The 22,365-nt window shown below is 52.7% G+C and overlaps 1 protein-coding gene across 2 annotated transcripts in view; it reads right to left on the bottom strand.

Moving 5' to 3' along the window:
• Positions 1-22,365, bottom strand: part of moxd1 (monooxygenase, DBH-like 1) — a 147,197-nt gene that overhangs the window by 38,162 nt on the left and 86,670 nt on the right. For both annotated transcript variants that reach the window (XM_072499145.1, XM_072499144.1), the window contains 2 exons: positions 18,531-18,710; positions 16,919-17,021 (listed from right to left, as the gene is read on the bottom strand). In XM_072499145.1, coding sequence (XP_072355246.1) covers positions 16,919-17,021; positions 18,531-18,710 — 283 coding nt within the window. The remainder of the gene's footprint in view (positions 1-16,918; positions 17,022-18,530; positions 18,711-22,365) is intronic.

Consider the following 22,365-nt stretch of genomic DNA (forward strand, 5'->3'; position numbering starts at 1 on the left):
AGTAAATTGGATTGTTACTAAATTATTAATTTCACAAATACATGATAATGCAGTGGTCACATTACTGGAATACTAGATTAATGTGATTTCATGGCAGTCTGAAAATTTGAATTAAAATATATAAACAAAAATCTGGAAATAAAAATATCGGAATTGCTCTGATGAAGCTGGTAGATTGTCATTAAAGCACTTTATCGAATGAAATCTGACATTCTTTCTGGTTTGGCCCATATGTGACTCTAGACTCGTAACAGCCTAGCAACTCGCTCAGTTGTATCGAATTGCTACCATCCGCATCTTCTCTGGGCAATAGTTAGCAACACTCACATTGAGATTTCAAAACAAAATAAGCATAACATGCATTTCTAATTGTAAGGTGCCGAATGACAGCAGGCAGTTCATTCAAATAAGATCAAAATCGAAAGGAGTATGTAAGTAAATTGTTTACCAGGATATTTTAGATTTAATGTCGCTTACTGTAAGTGTGTGGGAATTTTAGAGATGGAATGCAATTATGGTTGGCCTTTGGATAGCCTATCTCGATTACATTGGACATTATTGCAATTTAACTCTGATTTTAAGTGTTTGCCTTGTACGCAAAAGAAAGACAGGCGGAGGGATTCTCCATTTCTGAGACTAAGTGTTGACTCCAATGCAGAATTCGTGGACTTCCACGTCAGCAAACCTGGCGCCACACCAGGACCGATTCCACTACTATTGAGGGGCTAGCGGCAGCACCGTGTGGAACACAATCGATTCCAATGAAAAACGGTGCAGGATTTGCCAGGTCCGTGTCTGACAATCGGGAGGCTGACAAGCTGCAGCTGCACATACACATTACAATCCCCACACACTCATCCCAGCCAACAAGATCCCAGCTGATGGATGGGTCGGCTGGAGCCAGTTGGCACCTAGGGGGGTGGCCTGGGGGGACACCTTTATGACCCATGGCGTTCACAGTGGGCTGTTAGCAGCTGCATGGCTGCCTTGCCGGCAGCGGCAATATGTTCCGTGTCAGTCCACCCCGACCCCACAGCCACCTCCTGGACACACCCCCTCCCCCTCCCCGCTACTTCACCTGGTCCTGGCAGAAGCCCCCGAGCCAGCGGCACAACTGTCAGCACACTATGATGATGTTGGACACTTTCCGTACCCCCTCTCTTTCCCTCAGCAGCCACGATGCCCGTTTCACGATTTTTAAAAGCACAAGTGGTCCGCGCAGTCGGGAATTCCGCCCATCGGAGGAGGAGAATCGAGGAGGCCCCAGAGAATACCGGGTCGGGCCCGCTAATGATGTGCAAACAGAGTCCACGGTACGTGTGTTCCAGTACGGGTTGGCGCCGCTGTTGAAGTGACAGAGAATCGCGATTTGGCGTCAAATCGACGCCCGCCACGATTTTGCCGTCAGAACCTATTCTCTGTCCAATCGCGTTTTGTGATTTCGGCGTCAGCAAATAGAGAATCCTGACTAGGTATCCTCACTGGTTTGCAGACCTTTGTTTTTGGAGGAAAACAGTTTTGAAATATTTCCTGTCTTTATTTTCTGGGTGCCCACATCATCTTCCACAGAAGATCGAGGTGATGGGTGAGGCATCTGCACCGTCTCTATCAATTCAGCTGCAAATTCAGCTAGCGATTGCACAAATTTAATCTAGGATTAGTCTCGCTCTCAATGAGGAATTCACTGGCTTCTCTATGGCAACCTCTCATGGTGTCATGACTGACAAGGAATGCAGTCTGTGGGGAATTGTGGCAAAGCACGTATAATCCACCACTTAATGGCATAGCATGTCAAAGCTGCATTCAACTGTGTCACTATCTTATCCTCAAACCTAAATATTTTAATCAATGCCTTCTCGGTTTTTCATATCCACCTCAAAATAAACTATGATCATATATTTATCCAATGGCAGAATAATAGAATTATAGAACCCCTAAAGTGCAGAAGGAGGCCATTTGGCCCATCGAGTCTATACTGACCCTCTGAAAGAGCACCCCACCTAGACCCATGCCCCGCCCTATCCCTGTAACCCCATCTAATCTTTTGGACACTAAGGCCAATTTATCATGGCCAATCCACCTAACCTGCATATCTCTTTGGACTGTGGGAGGAAACCGGAGCACTCGGAAGAAATCCACGCAGACACGAGGAGAAAGTGCCAACTCTACACGGTCACCCGAGGTCGGAATCAAACCCGGGTCCTTGGCGTTGAGACTGCAGTGCTAACCACCGTGCTGCTTTGTTTCACTTTCTGCAAGGCTGTACTTTATTCTTTATCCCATTTACTGTGCCATATTAATCTTCATGAATAACTTAATTTATGCCCCTGTTCTTCTCTACCAAACCGAACCCTTCTCCATGTCTTCAATATGTACAGAAATTATTTTTTAAATGCCCTGATCAGATTCCTTTCCTTCGCCCTTCACAAGCTCCAATTAATTGAAAACTTAATGATCCCTGGCCTCTTGCATGCTGAATCCAGTACTCTCACTACACTTCTTCTTACAATGCTGTTCTGGATCACTGCTCCACTACATATTTCAGGATCCTGATTATTAACATCCCTCCATTCTCAGTCCTAGCTTGACCCCCAACTCTGCAATCATAGAATTGGTCATTCACCCTCTTCACCTCCAACACTGGTTCATTCCTGGCCCTACTTCCTCTCTAACTTCAGTTGTGAACCTGCATGCATCAGTGTCCATGTCATGTGAAACTTCCCTGAAACCTATCTACCTCTTTCAAAAATCTCTTCAAATGTAAGCGTTTCAAAAAGTGCTTATGGTCCTTCTCTTACTTTGTCCTCTCCCCTCTAGATATCATCTTTCCTTTCCATGTTAAGACATTCTCTTATGTGAAGGGCAACATTCAAATTCAGGTTGTTGTTGAGCAACATTTTTTGGGGCTACAACAAAAACAGCTTGCAACACAAACCGTCTGCTCAACTAAGTGCACTGAGTATAAAGCTTGCCATAGGAACACTGAAAAGTTACATCAAACTTCACAGTAAATGGAGTTGAAATCAGCCATGATTGAATGGTGGAGTGGACTCGATGGGCCGAATGGCCTTACTTCCGCTCCTATGTCTTATGGTCTTATAGTTCCCTCCCTGCCTTTAGAAATGCTTTCAACTCCATACTTTATGCTACATAGCTGTATTAATCATTCAAAGAGTAGGTTCATTGTATCTATTTCTTTGATTCCAACAGGGATCATAAATTTGATTCTAATCTATGTTCAGTTCAGCTGACTTAGTTTAACAAGGATATTCCATTGCCTTTCAAAGCAGGGTATCGAGTTAAGACATCCAAAGGGTAATTTGAATCTTGCCCCAGGATACTGACAACATTGTCAGGGTAAGTGATGTTTTTTTTCTGAATTGTGTTGAAGTAATACGAATATTGTATTCATGTGAATGATAGTGGTATGAAACTCACACATGTTTTCCAGATGTTAATACACTACAACTAGATTTTTGATACCAGAGCAATTTTTAAAAAAATCTGTCAACAGCATCAATGTACAAGATACAGAATTTGAGCTATTATGTTGGAAATAGTTGATGCATCTGTTTTAATTATTTAACACTCAAGTTACGAAATAAAGATTCTTGAAATAATCTAACAAGAAGCTGTTACCTATGTAAAAGTATCCATAGGCACGTCCAATCTTCACTGAGAACATCACATTTAACTTGGCCTCATCAGCTCACAAATTATTGACTCTGTTACGACCAGATGAGAAGTGTTAGAATGGCTCACTTCTCTCTCTGCCTCTTGGTTGACAGCAGCAGGTATTTTAATTTACTCGTCAAATTTAGTGAGTGTTTAGCTCTGGATACAAAAGACACACACACACAGACAACTGGGGCGCCATTCTCCGACCCCCCAGAGGGTCGGAGAATGGCCGTTGGCCACCGTGAATCCCGCCCCCGCCGGTTGCCGAAGTCTCCGAAGGGAGAAAAGTCGGCGGGGTGTTAATGGCGCCGCTGCCGCGGAGAATGTCACGGGTCTGCGCAAGGCAGCCGATTTTCGGCCTGCAGATATTCTCCCTTCCGGATGGGCCGAAGTCCCGTCGACGTGATAACCGTTCACGTCGACGTGAATCAAACCTCCTTTTCATCAGCGTGACCCGGTGCTCCAGGGTCACGCCGACCAGCGTGGAGGTGAGTGACGGCCTGGGGGGTTGGCTCTGGGCAGGCAATGGCGTGGCCGCAGTCTGATTGCGTGAGGAGAGGTGTGTCTCAGGTTGTGTGTGTGTGTGTGCGGCGGGGGGGGGGTGGTTAGAGTAGGCTGGGCTCCGGGGGAGTGCCGGGAGGGGGTCCGTGCCGGGGTGGAGGTTGGGGGGGGGGGTCCGTGCCGGGGTGGAGGTTGGGGGGGGGGTCCGTGCTGGGGTGGAGGTTGGGGGGGGTCCGTGCTGGGGTGGAGGTTGGGGGGGGGTCCGTGCTGGGGTGGAGGTTGGGGGTGTTCCGTGCTGGGGTGGAGGTTGGGGGGGTCCGTGCCGTGCCGGGGTGGAGGTTGGGGGGGGGGTCCATGCCGTGCCGGGGTGGAGGTTGGGGGGGGTCCGTGCTGGGGTGGAGGTTGGGGGGGTCCGTGCCGGGGTGGAGGTTGGGGGGGGGAGTCCGTGCTGGGGTGGTGGTTGGGGGGGGGGTCCGTGCCGGGGTGGAGGTGGGGGGGGGTCCGTGCTGGGGTGGAGGTTGGGGGGGGGGTCCGTGCTGGGGTGGAGGTTGGGGGGGGTCCGTGCCGTGCCGGGGTGGAGGTTGGGGGCGGGGTCCGTGCTGGGGCGGAGGTTGGGGGGGGTCCGTGCTGGGGTGGAGGTTGGGGGGGGGTCCGTGCTGGGGTGGAGGTTGGGGGGGGTCCGTGCTGGGGTGGAGGTTGGGGGGGGTCCGTGCCGGGGTGGAGGTTGGGGGGGGGGTCCGTGCCGAAGAGGTGGATGGGAGGGCAAGTGAGTTGGTCCACCTGGCCAGGTGCCAGCCTCCAACAGTTGGACCCATGCGGTCCATACCACCTGGCTGGGGGGAGGAGGGGATATGGGCAATGATGACATGTCGTCGTTCCCCTCTCCCCCACCAGGCCGTCATGTTTTCTGATCATCCAGCGATGTTGGCCGCCGTGGTGGCAGCCGCTCATGTCTATGTTGCCCTGGATGAGGAGGAGGAGGAGGAGGAGGAGGAGCGTGCCAGAGAGGCGGCGCAGGCTGCCGCAGAGGGGCAGGCGGCAGCCGCCCGGGCTGGAGGGACACCTGACCGACAGGACGAGGAGGGGGAGGAGGACGTCGCGGCCCCACGGCAACGGAGGCACCCGAGGGCGCCCCGTGTGTACCGGCCCAGGCAGTCATACCAGGACCTCACGGACCGGGAATGCAGGAGGAGACTCCGGGTGAGCCGGGAAACCGTGGCACACATCTGCCACCTGCTGGCACACCTGTCACCGCGTGGCACTGGCGGGGATCACCCTCTCCCCGTGTCCGTCAAGGTTACGGTGGCCCTGAACTTTTATGCAACGGGGTCATTCCAACCGAGTGGGGACCTGTCCGGCATATCGCAGACATCGGTGCACCAGTGCATCCGGGCAGTGACAGATGCCCTATATGCCATGGCGCACCGCTACATCCGCTTCCCCGTGGACCAGGCCAGCCAAGATGCCCGGGCTGTGGGCTTCTCTGCCGTTGCCGGGTTCCTCATGGTCCAGGGCGCGATCGATGGGATGCACGTCGCCGTGCGGCCACCTGCAGATAACAGGGCCGTGTTCACTAATAGGAAGGGGACCTATTCGATGAACGTACAGGTAGTCTGCGACCACCGCATGATGATCCTGCAAGTCTGCGCCCGTCACCCAGGCAGTGTACACGACTCATTCGTGTTGTCGCGGTCATCCATCCCCGGCATGTACGAGGGACGCCATCCCCGGCTGAGGGGCTGGTTGCTGGGCGACAGGGGCTACCCATTGCGATCGTGGCTGATGACGCCTATACGGAGGCCACGCAATGAGGCGGAGAACCGCTACAATGATGCCCATGTAGCGACAAGGGGAGTGATCGAGAGGTGCTTTGGTGTGCTGAAGATGCGTTTCAGGTGCCTGGACCTCTCTGGGGGCGCCCCCCAGTATCGGTCAGATAGGGTCGGCCGCATCATTGTGGTGTGCTGCGTCCTGCACAACATAGCCCAGCAGAGGGGCGATGTGCCGCAGGCAGAGGAGGGCGGAGTGGAGGAGCAGCAGGAAGAGGCCCAGTCCTCCCCAGATGAGGGGGATGGGGGCAATGGTCAGGGCAGACGGGGTAGACACAGGCGGGTGGCTGTCCACCGTTACCGGCTGGCCCAGCGGGCACGGGACAGACTGATAGACGCCCGCTTCACTGACTAGATGGGCGTGGGAATCGGGTAGTATGGCCACAGACCGCACACCATGGCAACAGCCGACCACCCACACCCCCCCACCCATCCACCCACCCAGCACCCTCACCCCCCTCCCCAACCCCACCCACCCCACCCGCATGCACACCACCCCCCCCCCCCCCATTGCCGATCCACCGGCGGCACAACGGGCCGGGCTCACACAGTTGCGGGTGGACGCGTGTCTATCACAGGCCATGGAGGATGATGACAACCCGCCTCCGATGAGCTCCTGGCTCTACATCGTTGGACTATGTCTGACCCATGGCCACAGTACCACCATCCACCCGGACCATCCCTGCATGCGGCTGTGACACTGCAGCGCACGGTCCCGTCCTCTGCCCGGGGGATGTTGATGGCGGCCCAGGGGGAAGGGGGCAGACTCATCTGGGGCTGAGGTAAGACCACCCCTCACACACACACTTGCGCTCAACGTACATGACACCCCCGCACACTTTGGACAGAGCACAAAGGCAGCTTCGGTAGGTGTAACATTGACTTTAATAATCAAAGGAGTTCATGCACGTGCCCTAGCCCCTAAAACTCATCTGTGCCCTGCACCCGTGCCAATTTACTCAGTGTCTAATTGTTTGGCCTTACGGGCCCTTTGACTACGTCTACGTGGTTCCCCAAACGGTACAGCAGAACTGGAGGCGGACTCCTGTGATTCCTGCCCTCTGACACTGGATCCCTTTGGCGGCCGTTTCCTGGGGCGTCCTGGCCTAGATGGGCCAGGCTGCGGCCCGGGCGACTGGGATGGCGAGCTGCCAGCCTGTCCTGCCCGTTGCACACCCGATGCACCTGGGACGGAAGGGGGGGAGTCCGAGGTGTCGCGGTGTACCGGGACCTCACCTACAGAGGGAGCCGGGACGGACCACACCACCTCCTTCTCCCTCGGGGTGCCCGATGGCCCCCAGGCCTCTACATGGGTGGCGGATGCGAACGGACTGGCCATCCGACGCCCCCCGACATCTGGCGCTGCCAGTCCTGGAGGCCCGTGCTGGTATCGACAGGGGTCTGCAGGTTTGCAGCCATGGAGCCCAGGGGGTTGGCAAACCCTGTCTGTGACAGTGCGACGCCGGCTCGCACATGGCCACTGGCGCCGATGCCCTCAGCGATGGCCTGCAGAGACTGGGCCATGGCCTGCAGAGATGGGCTATGGCGTTGAGCGCCTCTGCTATCTGGCACTGGCTCATGGCCTCCTGTGAGAGGGCAGCCATTTCCTGGGCCACAGACGCCGCCTGCACGGAAGGCCCCAGGCCTCGCAAACCGTTCCCCATGTCTGACACCGTCGCACCCATTGCCTCCACCGCGGACGCCACCCGTGCGGTGTCAGCCTGGGTGGCACGCATGACCGGCACCACTCCCAGCTCCTGGACGCAAGCCGCCCGTCACCCTCTTCGCTCGTCTCCGGGTCGGTGGTTGCATCGGATCTATGTGTGGGTGTGGTAACTGCAGGAACCCGGGATCCATCTGGGCGGCAGATGTTCGCTTGGGCTGGGCTGCCCTCCGACTGCCCGGACCCTCTGCTGCTCCTACCTCCACCTGCTGTACCGGGACGGCTGTGTTGTGCGCACCAGTGAGTGTACCAGACGCCTCATCACTAAAGTGCCCAACCGTGGTGAGTGTTTCTGCGATGGTGGAGGGTGTTGGTGACAGCAGTGGCGTTGTGTCGTGCTCTTCGTCCCACTCTGAGTCCATGGCACTTTGGGGTGGGGGTTCGTCTCCACCCATCCACTCTGAGTCACTGTCCGGTATTTCGTCTTCCTGGGAAGTGCTGTCCCGGGTAGGGGTGTCCTGGGTAGTGCTGTCCCGGGTAGGGGTGTCCTGGGTAGTGGTGTCCTGGGTAGTGGTGTCCTGGGTAGTGGTGTCCTGGGTAGTGGTGTCCTGGCTCGGATGTGACGGGGGCCTGTGGCTGCCCCCCTCGTCGCTGGGTGGTCGCTCCCGCACGTGACGGGGGTGTCGTCTCCCTGTTGCTCCAGGTCTCTCTGTCTCCTGTGGTGTGCGAGGGTCATCCTGCGGGCGTCGCATGCTGGAGGGTCCGGGTCTCTCCATCTCCCGTGGTCTCCGAGGGGCATTCTGCGGGCGTCGCATGCTGGAGGATCCGGGTCTCTCCGTCTCCCTTGGTCTCCAAGGGCATTCTGCGGGCGTCGCATGCTGGAGGGTCCGGGTCTCTCCGTCTCCCGTGGTCTCCGAGGGGCATCCTGCGGGCGTCGCATGCTGGAGGGTCCGGGTCTCTCCGTCTCCCGTGGTCTCCGAGGGGCATCCTGCGGGCGTCGCATGCTGGAGGGTGCGGGCCTCTCCGTCTCCCATGGTCTCCGAGGGGCATCCTGCGGGCGTCGCATGCTGGAGGGTGCGGGTCTCTCCGTCTCCTGTGGTCTCCGAGGGGCATCCTGCGGGCGGCCTGCATCTGCGGGGATGGGTGCCTGGACGTTTGGTCCTGCGATACACAATGAAGCATGCATGGTTAGACATCAGGCAGTGATCAGGTGATACGGGGGAGGGGGATATAGGGGAGGGGGGGATATGGGGACGGGCTGTCGGTGGCTCACTCGCTAGTAAGCCCCCGACCTCTGCAACAGCAACCTCCCGGTCCTCAGGTCCGCCAGCCAGTTCCAGGGCCCTTTCCTCGTGTACGGTCAGTGGCCTCTCATCAGCGGGCCCTCCTCCAGTCCTCACATGCTCCCTATTGTTGTGTGCGCGCTTCTCCTGTGGGGGGGGGGCAGGGGTAAAAGGCAACAGTGTTAGGCAGGTATATGAATGCACGCCATCGGTTGCGCGTGCATTGCAGAGGTTAAGGTTAGGGCTGGATTCACTTGGGGATATGGGGGATATGGGGGAGGGGGGATATGGGGAGGGGGGATATGGGGGAGGGGGGATATTGGGGAGGGGGAGATATGGGGGATATGGGGAGGGGGGATATGGGGAGGGGGGATATGGGGGAGGGGCATAAGGGGGAGGGGGGATATGGGGGAGGGGGGATATGGGGAGGGGGGATATGGGGGATATGGGGGAGGGGGATATGGGGAGGGGGATATGGGGAGGGGGATATGGGGGAGGGGGGATATGGGGGATATGGGGGAGGGGGGATATGGGGGAGGGGGGATATGGGGGATATGGGGAGGGGGATATGGGGGAGGGGGGATATGGGGAGGGGGGATATGGGGGATATGGGGAGGGGGGATATGGGGGATATGGGGGAGGGGGGATATGGGGGAGGGGGGATATGGGGGAGGGGGGATATGGGGGAGGGGGGATATGGGGGATATGGGGGAGGGGGGATATGGGGGAGGGGGGATATGGGGGATGTGGGGAGGGGGATATGGGGGAGGGGGGATATGGGAGAGGGGGGATATGGGGGATGTGGGGAGGGGGATATGGGGAGGGGGGATATGGGGGATATGGGGGAGGGGGGATATGGGGAGGGGGGTATAGGGGAGGGGGGATATGGGGGATATGGGGGATGGGGGGATATGGGGAAGGGGGGATATGGGGATATGGGGGAGGGGGTATGGGGGATATGGGGCAGGGGGGATATGGGGGAGGGGGGATATTGGGGAGGGGGATATGGGGGTGGGGGGATATGGGGGATATGGGGAGGGGGATATGGGGGAGGGGGGATATGGGGGAGGGGGGGTATGGGGGAGGGGGGATATGGGGGATATGGGGAGGGGGATATGGGGGAGGGGGGTTATGGGGGAGGGGGATATGGGGATATGGGGGAGGGGGATATGGGTGAGGGGGGATATGGGGGATATGGGGAAGGGGGGATATGGGGGAGGGGGGATATGGAGGAGGGGGGATATGGGGGATATGGGGAGGGGGGATATGGGGGAGGGGGATATAGGGGAGGGGGATATGGGGGTAGGGGATATGGGGGATATGGGGGAGGGGGGATATGGGGGAGGGGGGGCTATGGGGGAGGGGGGATATGGGGGAGAGGGGATATGTGGGATATGGGGGAGGGGGGATATGGGGGAGGGGGGATATGGGGAGGGGATATGGGGAGGGGGGATATGGGGGATATGGGGGAGGGGGGATATGGGGGATATGGGGGAGGCGGATATGGGTGAGGGGGATATGGGGGATATGGGGGAGGGGGGATATGGGGGAGGGGGGATATGGGGGAGGGGGATATGGGGGAGGGGGGATATGGGGGAGGGGGTGATATGGCGGATATGGGGGAGGGGGGATATGGGGGGGGATATGGGGGAGGGGGATATGGGGGATATGGGGAGGGGGGATATGGGGGAGGGGGGATATGGGGGAGGCTCACCCTGCCTGCTCTGACGAGGTCGTTCACCTTCTTGTGGCACTGGGTGCCTGTCCGTGGTGTCAGGGCCACAGCGGTGACGGCCTCTGCCACTTCCCTCCACAGACGCCGGCTGTGGCGTGGGGCAACTCTGCCGCCGTGCCCGGGATACAGGGCGTCCCTCCTCTGCTCCACCGCGTCCAGGAGCACCTCCACATCGCGTGACTCGAACCTCGGGGCTGAGCGACGGCCAGCCATCCAGTCGGGTGTTGCGGTCGGGTGTTCCGGTCGGATGGGAAGGAGCAGCGTGGCTTTATGAGCCGTCACGCTGTGCAGCGCGTATGACGCTGCACGGCGTGAACCACTGCGCAAGCGCGGATCCCGTTACGTCGCTGCTAGCCCATTTTGGGCCGGAGACTATCGACCCATTTTTCCGACGCGATGCAAGTCGGATTTGCGCCGTTTTTTGCGCCGATCGGCGGACTTTCCGCCGATAACGGAGAATTTCGCCCCTGTTCTTGTAAGTTTTAAAAGGAACAGGGGCGGGATTCTCCGACCCCTGCCGGGTTTTGCCGAATTCTCCGGCACTGGATATTCGGCGGGGGGCGGGAATCACGTCGCGCCAGTTGGCGGCCCCCCCCCCCCCCCCCCCCCCCCGGCGATTCTCCGACCCACGATGGGCCCAAGTCCCGCTGCTGGAATGCCTGTCCCGCCGGTGAGAATCAAACCACCTCTCTTACCGGCGGGACAAGGCGACGCGGGCGGGCTCCGGGGTCCTGGGGAGGTGCGCGGGGCGATCTGGCACCGGGGGGTGCCCCCAAGGTGGCTTGGCCCACGATTGGGAACCACCGATCCGCGGGCGGGCCTGTGCCGTGCGGGCACTCTTTTCTCTCCGCCTCGGCCACAGCCTTCACCATGGCCGACGCGTAAGAGACACCCCCACGCGCATGCGTGGGGATGACGTCAGAAGCTGCTGACGCTCCCGCGCATGCGCGGACTTCCGCCGGCCGGCAAAGTCCTTTCGGCCCCAGCTAGTATGGCGTCAAAAGCCTTTCCCGCCGACCGACAGCGCGCCAACCACTCTGGCGCGGGCCTCGCCCCTCAAGGTGAGGGCTTGGCCCCTAAAGGTGCGGAGTAATCTGCACCTTTGGGATGGCCCGAAGCCGGAGTGGTTCCCGCCACTCCATCCCGCCGGGACCCCCCGCCCTGCCGAGAAGGTGAGAATCCCGGCCCTGGTGTTTATTGTTCTGCACACCCAATTTGAAAAGTACCAATCAAACTCACACATGTACCCAAGAGACTCACAGAAGTAGGTACAAGGAGGGGAGGGGAGGTTAAATTGTTTCTAAATAAGTCAGCACGGTGGAGCAGTGGTTAGCACTGCTGCCTCACGGCACCGAGGACCCGGGTTCGATCCCGGCCCCGGGCCACTGTCTGTGTGGAGTTTGCACATTCTCCCCGTATCAGTGTGGGTCTCACCTCCACAACCCAAAGATGTGCAGGGTAGGTGGATTTGCCGTGCTAAATTGCTCCTTAATTGGAAAGAAAATGAATTGGGTACTTCAAATTTATTCTAAAAAAATTATGAAAATCTGAAAGCCAAAGTCAATCATATGCAGATCCTATGGGTTGACGAGTTGGAGGTTTCAGGCCTCGTTCAGTGATTTTTCCTGAATTCTGTGCAGAGATGATTTAAAGGGCACAATTCTGCTGAAAGATTTCTCAGTGTGGAGGTGAGCAGGAACCCCTGTGCTTGGCCGGCGAGGACGGTAACATATCCAACATTAATTGGTCCACTTAATGAGGCCCCAGGGGCTTCACACCGCAAATGAAGACTCAACAGTCGATTCGCAGGGATCGCGTCGCCAGCCTCCACCCTGGCTAACAAGATCGAGCAGCACTTAAACAACATTTGCACAGCCCACTCAGTTCGCAGCCATGGCGCCGAGATGACTGGCTCTACAATTCAGGGATGCCGACCTGGGGAGACTCCTAGATGCAGTCGAGGCCAGGAGGGATGTCCTGTTCCCCGAGGGTCCAGGAGGGTGAGCCACAGGGCATCAGCCGTAAGCTCAGGCAGTGTTACCAGGAGGACTGGCCTCCTGTGCCGCAAGAAGGTCAACGACTACACCGGGGTTGGCACCACCCCACCCCCTTCCTCCACAGAAACGTCCCACCCTCCAACATGAACAGTACCTTCCCCACCTGCCACCCAACCCTCCATCTGCTCCCCTCCAACCCTCCCTTCACATACCGCACCCCCATCAATGAAAGAAGACACTTGGCATTTTCGGGGAAAAGTAGCACCTTGTTATCAATGACACCCTCTGGACTGCACAGCTTAAATCCAAAGACCGCTATACAAAGGTCACTTACATTTAATAATCGAGGCTACCCAAAAGGTGATGGACCATCTACTAAGACAAAGGCCTGCAACCTTCCTTTCAATTCATAATGGCTGAGACGTTTAACAATCTTTGGAATCCAGATGCTGGAATCAGGGGCTGGATTCTCCGTTTTTGGGCCTAAGTCCCCACGCGGTCTTGAAAACTGTGGTCTTTTAGGCCAGGGAAACTGGCGTCAAAAGGCCACAGATTCTCCGTTTTGCTGGGGCCTAGCAGGAAGCCATCGTAGAGCTCGCAGCTCTAGCTGCCGATACGGCCCCCAGCACTTCCGGGTCAGAGGCTGCGCATGAGCATGGCAGCGGTCTGCAGCAGCCGCACCGTGCTCCATGGTGGACTCAGCCTGTGGATCTGGACCAGCAAAGTAGTGCCCCACATCGGCCGCTCACATGCCCCGGACCGCCCGTCCATATTGGCCTCAGCCCCGAATGAAGCCCCCCCCCCGCCCGCCGATCGGCCCTCCCCTGACTGTTTACATATGGCACGAAACTCAGAAACTTAAAAAGTGTGGGGAATACTGACAGACTTCAGAAGACATGGGCAGACTGGTGAGATATGTGGATACATGGCAGACGAAATTTGATACAGAGAAGTGTAAAGTGATTCAAATGGGTAAGAAAAGGAGATTAGAGGCAATGAAAACAAAACGGTACAGGAATAACGAGAACTTAGGGCATATGCATATGAGCCTATGAAGGTGGCAGGGCAAGGGTGGAATTTCCACCCAAAAAATAGCAAAGGGCGGGCTTTTCCATTCAGCAACCCTGGAATTGTGAATCACGATTGGGTGGAGAATCACATGCCGCCAAATATTGAGGACTGCACCGGGCGACCGATGGAATGCCATGCTCCAGTGCCTTGACAGCGGCATGAATCCGTTCCACGCACAAAAGTGTGGGCATGCAAATTGTACCCTAAACGCCGTTGGCATATCATTAATGGGCCTGACCCGCATTCTCCGGGCATCCCGCGATACTCCGCCTCCGCCAGGTGGAATTACCAATGGCAAGGTTCACTTGTGGTATTTAAAATTGGGAAACCGGTGCTGTGGACGCTGAGGGGGAGAGAGAAGGTACAACATGTTTCCGAAGGTGCAGCCGTGGGCTGCCAGTCATGCCGCTGACTGGGAGGGGGTGGCATCTGCCAGGGCTGGGGGGAGTAGGGGGGAGAAACCAGGGGATGGGCCGAGATCTCCCCGGTGCAAATCCTGACATGACCCTCTCAGAAGGGTTAACAACCATAACGGGATTTACGACTGTGGTGAATGGCCTGGAAAATCCTCCCCCCACCGCCTCCACCAAGTTAACAAGACTGTTAAATAAAGCTTTAGAATTTCAAAATAGACAAATTAGGTTATATCTTCATTAAACAGTGGTTAGGCTTCAGATGAGGCAATGTGGCCAATTCTGAGCACCACATTTTAGGAAAGATATCAAAAGTGCAGAGGAGGCTTATTAGAATGGTGCCAGGGTTCAATTACAAGACAACACTAGAGAGACCGAAAGTTAAGGGGAGATTTTCTAGTGCTGCTCAAAATCATGGTGGACCAAAGATGTGCAGGTTAGGTGGATTGGCCATGCAGAATTGCCCTGAGTGTCCAAAAAGGTTAGTTGGGGTTACTGGGTTATGGGGATGGGATGGAGGTGTGGGCTTAAGTGGAGCACTCTTTCCAAGGGCTGGTGCAGACTCGATGGGCCAAATGGCCTCCTTCTGCACTATAAATTCAATGATTCTATGACCTTGACAGGATCTACAGGAGAAACTACTCCCACTGGCAGAAGGGTTGGTAACACTGGGGCACAGATTTAATGTCATTGGTAAAATAATCAGAGGTTTCAGGAGGAAAAGTCACTTATGCAGCATACTGTTCTGATCTGGAATGCAATGTCTTAAAGGATACTTTCAAAAGTGTCAGGATCAATATTTGAGGAGGAAAGAATTGATACGCTGTAGGGAAAGACTAGGGGAGTGGGACTAATTGGATAGACAGCTCTTTCAAATTGCTGTCATGGGCACCATAGCCTGTATTGTTCCACAATTCTATAGTTCCAAGTCCTAAAATGTTTTTCTCTCTTTTTTGCAACTATGGTATCTTCTTGAATAAAAGAAAAATAGGGTGGGGAAGCGGGTAGGTATTTATTAACATGAATATTGTTAAGAATATTTTCTGAGATATGCTTAAACACTATTCATCAGACACTGGGAAACTTCAATCCTCAAATGGAGCCTATCGCAGTTGAACAAGTATCAGGGAGCGTGGAGTTTGCACTCAGTTATCCATGATAGGAATCTATCACCTCAACACTGCAGCTATTGGCTGCCAAAATGTTGAGGCTTTGAGTAAACAGAGTTTGTAAGTGTGAAGGAATTTCATCCTCCACTGTAAAATGTGTGTTTGGTTCTCATGGTAATCATGAAATAAAGTCCACTGACAGGTGTGTTTAGCCGGGTATTTCTCGACGACTGAGCCCTGCAAAACATCCTGTTATCCAAAGGCACTTTGCCATTTTTTGGGCCTCAGAGAGTTTCCCCCTCCGAGGGTATCCTGCTGGCGAGCTGAAGCAGATTTTGTTCCCCACCCATCCCATTCAACCCACACCTTAATTGATTCCCCCCTCACCCCTCCAATGTTGTAAATTACGCAGAACCCCCCACCCCAGTGGCAAGGCACCCTGGGCCCGCCCCCAGCATTGCCAAACTGGCACCTGGGTGCCTTGGTATTGCCAGCTAGGCAGTGCCACCGGTTTTGTGGACCAGTACGGAACTGCACCCTGGCGAGGCCTCCCAGGCACAGCAGTTGAGTCCCAGGCACCGGGTGAATCCGGCGACCAGGTATTTAAATGAGCTGTTAGGCTCATTTAAATATTCAGATCAGGATCTCGCCCAGTGAGGGTAAGAACCAAAGTGCGCTAGGTGGGGGGAGTCGGGTGACCCGCAATTGACCAGGTGTCAGACCTGCTGCCTAATTTGGGGCTAATGTGAGATTCACCAGTTGCCCCCCGATCTGCACCAAGCGGAACACGGTCGCTGAATCACACCTATTGACTCATTAGGTTCATTGTGAGTGACTTTGTAGGTGGTGGAGGTGTTTGATAGCCGGGGATTCAGTGATGGTATTACCATGTTGCCATTGAACACTATTTGGGGGGGGGTAGATTCTCCCGCGCTGCCAATGGTCATTGTCTGGCACTTGCATGGTGCAAATGTTACTTCTCACTTGTCCAGATCTTGCTGCATTTGGACATGGACTACTTACAGTGGGATATGGAGTATCTGAGTGCTTGGTGCTGTCTTGGTTGCCAGATCACTGGTAGTCTAATGGAAAGTGATAGATGGTTTTGAGGCATGTATTTATTTAGCCTTTGGCTAGAGCTTCAAAAGACTTGAGATTCAGTCCCTCTGAAACTATGGCTCACTCAAGTCTGAATTCAGTTACAACCAATTTGTTTCCTTAGACTGGCTGACAGTCACGCAAAGGTTGGCCTTTTTGTAGTTTTATTGTTGTTTTGTAGTCTTTAATGTTTGGTCCCGGTGGAATTAGGGCTTGATGGTACTCATTAGTGCACATCAAATTGGGAGGCTTGAAGCCTACATTACAACGTACATTTTCTACCATAGAACACATGTAAAAACATCCAATAATTTGTATAACTGGCACTTATAAACAATAACAATTCAAAGCATTCTCCCAATAGTTGGATTGTTGCCTTTACTGCTGTAATTTAGAGCAGACTCCTATTTCATAAAGTACAAACCGTTTCTATTTTGTTTTGTAGCAAAATGAAAAGATTAAAACAAGAAACTAGAAATTTGATGACATCTGTCTGATCGATTACGTGTTGTAGATTATACAAAGGAGGAAATGCTCCTACCTTCCCGATAATTTGAGTTATCATAATGCATTTCCATCATTACATAAACCGGATCGGCTGATGTTCCAAGTGAAAGTCCCACATCGGCAGGATAGGAAAATCCCTGTCATTATTACAGGAAAAACAATTGTAAAATAGTTACTTAATGTCGGTAATATGCTTGTACATTAACTTGAAAAATAATTTTGAAACCCAACGTTCAGAATGCCAAAAGCATTTATAAATCTGCATTAGGGATTGGGACAACTTCTTTCAGAAATATTATTTTAATAATTTCTAGAGCATTGTAAAATTCCGAATGTATAATATAAAATATTACCCCGTGGCAAAATCTTGCATCAATGAATGTAAATTCTTAAATTATTCAGCAAATACATTGAGGGCACTATGATGCTGGTAATTGTTTCTTGTATATTTATATATTAATATTTATACTTTCAAAGAACAAAAAAAACTACATCTTTGTGGAGAAGGGATAAATGCAAGCTTTCAATATAAAAGGTTTAAAATGTATAATATATTGTAATAATACTTCACAATAGTGTTGCCTGATACATCCAATGATAGGCACATGTGGTTAATTGCATTTTTGATCAGTAAATAAAAAATAAGTAAGAAATATCCCTATTAAGGCATGTAATCTCACTACCCGTATTTGCACAGTACATGCATGTGGTATTTTCATTTGTTGGTAAAATGTTAAGATGAAAAATCCTAATATACAAGTGTCTTTGACAATTGTGCGTACTTTACTGTTTTTTGGTTCATCTGTTAAAATGTCAGTACTATGACGATATCTTTCTATGGAAAAGAATGCTGTCAGTCCAGTCAGCTCGACTAATCAGAATAAATGCAACAAAAGTGAATAGAAAATCGTCCAACCAATAACGAGCAGTTCCAACAGGGCATGTCATGGCAAAACGCAGAGTTAACCAAACATGTTTTTGATTTTAAAAGGTAGTTTTGGTAAGTCTCATGTAACAAGCAAACACCCTTGGCAATCAAACCGATGAAGTCTAAGTGGCATTCATAACTGTTGGGACAGAAAATGAGAAGTTGCACAAAGATGTGCTATATCTCATGAATCAATGCCAAAATTCCAGACTTTGTGAAGGAGAAATATTATAATTGTGCACTTAATGGTGGTTGATGTTTGCTAAGTAAATATATACATGTAGCATAAGTGATGAGTAAGGTTCGTTTTACTAAAATGTGCGTATATGGCTAAATTGGTGTCGGTATAAAGATTTGATTGGACAACATTGTTCAACAAGTAAGAAGACAGGAGAAAATTGTACTGCATCTTTGTTGGACTGAAATTGCAAGGTTCACAGCATAAAAAGGAATATTATATGTTCATGGCATTATAAAAGTTGGATTTGAAATAAATAATTTCAAATAAATAATCATTCAGCTGTATCCATTATGTTTTTAAACTCCTAGAATATGTCAACAATTCACTGACTCAAAATATTGAATAAAGTTGACTTTATATGCTAACAGTGGTATCATATAATCAGTTTTAAATAAGTGTGTCACCTCTACTGTGCTGAACGAAAGGATTTGTAATTAGAGTTAAATAAATGAACTTGCTACAGCAGTAAGTACCTACCTTTCCACCGATTGCCCATGCTAAAATGATACTTTCACAATTAAAAAAATCATCCGGCATATTGGAATTATAACATTCATGTCCAACGTCAAGGGCACTATCATTCAAGATGCTGTGACACTGATAAAGGAGAATATGATGTACCAAATGTTCATGACCTTTCTGAATAATAGGCTCAACCTGTGAATAAATGAAAAGACAGTCAGTAGTCTTCAACCTTGAATCAAAGCAAGCATCCTTTCCTCCAGGTACTCTATTATAAGACCATAAGACATAGGAGCAGAATTAGGCCACTTGGCCCATTGATTCTGTTCCGCCATTCAATCATGGCAGAAATTTTTCTCATCCCCATTCTCCTGCCTTTTCCCCATAACCCCTATCCCCTTATTAATCAATAACCTATCTGTCTCTGTCTTAAAGACACTCAGTGAGTTGGCCTCCGCAGCCTTCTGCGGCAAAGAGTTCCACACATTCAGCACTCTCTGGCTAAAGAAATTCCTCCTGATCTCTTTTTAAAGGATCGTCCTTTAGTCTGAGATTGTGCCCTCTGGTTCTAGTTTTTCCTACTTGTGGAAACATCCTCTCCACATCCACATCCACGCCTCGCAGTATCCTGTAAATTTCAATAAGATTCCCCCCTCATCCTTCTAAACTGCAATGAGTACCGATCCAGAGTTCTCAACCATTACTCATACGACAAGCTCTTCACGCCAGGGATCATTCTTGTGAACCTCCTCTGGACCCTTTCCAAGGCCAGCACATCCTTCCTTAGATACGGGGCCCAAAACTGCTCAAAATACTCCAAACGAGGTCTGACCAGAGCATTAAACAGCCTCAGAAGTATATCCCTGGTCTTATATTCTAGCCCTCTCAACATGAATGCTAACAATGCATTTACCTTCCTAACTGCTGACTGAACCTGCAGGTTAACCTTAAGCAATTATTATGCAATTATTTATAACACATCTCCTTAGCAGCACCTTCCAAATCCATGGCCACTGCCATCTAGAAGGCCAAGGGCAGCAGACACATGAGGACACCGCCACCTGGAAGTTCTCCAAGCCACTCATCATTCTGACTTGGAAATATATCACTGTTCCCTCACTGTCGTTGGGTCAAAATCCTGGAACTCCCTCCCTAACAGCACAGTGGTGTACCTACACCTCAAGGACTGCAGCCGTTCAAGAAGGCAGCTCACCACCACCTCCTCAAGGGCAATTAGGGATGAGCAATGAATGCTGGGCAAACTAGTGAAGCCCACATCCCTGGAATGAATGGTTAAAAAGTACCGGTGGCATTGTTTTCATTGGTGCCACACCAAAAATAAACATTCAAATTTGAGATAGTTTATCAGATTTAGAGGGATTGAGTCAGATATGTTTACATTGATACCGGTCTTAACCCCCTCCCATGTTGCAATTAGTTATGGGCAAGACCAAATCCGACAACATTCCCTTAGACTACAGCGGTAGAAGATATCGATGTGGACATCAGCACAAAGAATCCTCTTCAAGCTTTGAGGTTTTGCAGAAGCAAGTCATAATGATGATCAGATTTAGTGTTACTTACCTGAACTTTATGGAGGTCTTGTAGCCCAATGGGTAGGGTCCCTGCCTCTGAGCCAGCAGTCATGGGTTTGAGTCTGACCCCAGGACGTGATGGCCAAGGAAGGTGCATTCATAACACGGTCAAACAGGCTACACAATCCTTCCAATATACAAGTGGCAGGCAGTAGGTGCAGGAGAGACACCTGGATCACCCATGCTTGGTGTGCAGTGGCACCCTTCAAACTATAAGCTTCTGATTTCAGCTGCTCCTGCAACAATCAACATCTGCCTCTAGATGGAGCCTGGTCAATCCACAACTGGGTGAGTGTAATTTTTTTTAACATTTATTCACATTTACTGTACATTTTCTTTTTTATACTTTTAAAGTTATTTTATTTTAAACATTCTTTCAATTCTGAATACAGGTTTTTCAGAAAAGACAGCATTTCATCTGAAAGGATGCGATTCAGTGACCCCGTTCCGCCCGGCGCAGACCTGAAAGTCAAGGGTTAATCACGCGAGAACCACAAATCGGGCTCCGCACCGGGCCGATCGCAAGTCACCCGATTCGCTCCGCCCGACGCAATCTGGACCTCGCTGTCGCAGGACAAGATCCAGATCTGAATATTTAACTAAGCCTAATGGCTCATATAAATACTTGGATGCTGGGTTCACCCAGCACCCGGGCCTCAACAGCCATGGCTGGGAGATCTCACCATACAAAAATGGACGAGGCGTAACCTTGGGAGGTCTCTCAGGCCAGTGAAGACCCCTGGGTGGTCGGGGACAGAGTAGGGTAGCACCCTGGAACTCCCCCGGCACCCAGGCACCTTGACACTGCTCGTCTGGCACCCTAGCAGTGTCGCTCTGGCACTCTGGAAGTCCTACCCTGGCACTGTCATGGTGCCAGGGTGTCCAGCTGCCAGGTAGGCACTGCCAGGGATTGACCAGTGAAAGACCTCGTGTAGCGCACAAAGACTCCGTGAGACGAATAGAGTGAAGTCGATGAGGCTTTATTAAGCGTGTCTGTTCCCCCGCAGCTCGATAGTAGAATGGCCTGCGGGGGAGGACTCCGGCTTCTTATACTCCGCCTTCAGGGCGGAGCTAGAGGTCAACGGCCAACCAGGACCCGGGATCTGTCAGCCAATAACATTAGGGCTTCCAGTCCCACATGACCCCTAATACATACTACCACATTCACCCCTTGTCAAAAATGAACCCGGCGGGGTGATGCTTCGTATGGTGGTAAGGGTTTACAGGGCTGGTCCTGGGAGGAAAACATTCACATGGCAATACAGTATTGTACAATTTTGTCCTGTTTCAACTATTTACAGAAGGTATCGGGAGAAAAGCAAAATGTTCTTGTGAAAAGTCCATATATTGATTTAGATCGACGCCACGAGTCGGTCGGGCGGTCTGGTCGTCCGTGTCGATTGCCTCGGCCCCGGTGGTGGTGGTGGTGCTTGCACCGGTGTTGTCGTCTCCGGGAGCCTTACGGTTTCAGCTTGGGCTTTATTCTTGGTCGGGCCTGAGGGGAGGGGAACCGATCCTCCTGGGAAGGGGGCGGTCGCGGGGTGCGGCGGTGGCAGGAAGGGGGGGTTGGGTGAATGGTGTCGGGGGGGTGTGTGTGTTGCCGGCGGGCGCCAGATCCCGCAGGGAGACCGTGTCCTGTCGGCCGTCGGGGTACTCCACGTAAGCGTACTGCGGGTTCGCGTGGAGGAGGTGAACCCTTTCGACCAACGGGTCCGCCTTGTGTGCCCGCACATGCTTTCGGAGCAAGATGGGTCCTGGGGCCGCCAGCCAGGTCGGCAGCGACGTTCCAGAGGAGGACCTCCTAGGGAAGACAAGGAGACGCTCATGAGGCGTTTGATTAGTGCTCGTACATAATAGCGACCGGATGGAGTGGAGAGCGTCCGGGAGGACCTCCTGCCAACGTGAAACTGGGAGGTCCCTGGACCGTAGGGCCAGTAGGACGGTCTTCCAGACCGTGCCGTTCTCCCTCTCTACTTGCCCATTCCCCCGGGGGTTGTAGCTGGTCGTCCTGCTTGAGGCTATGCCCTTGCTGAGCAGGAACTGGCACAGCTTGTCACTCATGAAAGAGGACCCCCTGTCGCTGTGGACGTATGCGGGGTAACCGAACAGTGTGAAGATGGTGTTCAGGGCTTTAATGACTGTGGCCGCGGTCATGTCAGAGCAGGGAATGGCGAATGGGAAGCGGGAGTATTCGTCCACCACATTAAGAAAGTATATGTTGCGGTCGGTGGAGGGGAGGGGCCCTTTGAAATCGA

Source organism: Scyliorhinus torazame, chromosome 4 (assembly GCF_047496885.1).
Source record: "Scyliorhinus torazame isolate Kashiwa2021f chromosome 4, sScyTor2.1, whole genome shotgun sequence".
NCBI classification, from domain to species: Eukaryota; Metazoa; Chordata; class Chondrichthyes; order Carcharhiniformes; family Scyliorhinidae; genus Scyliorhinus; species Scyliorhinus torazame.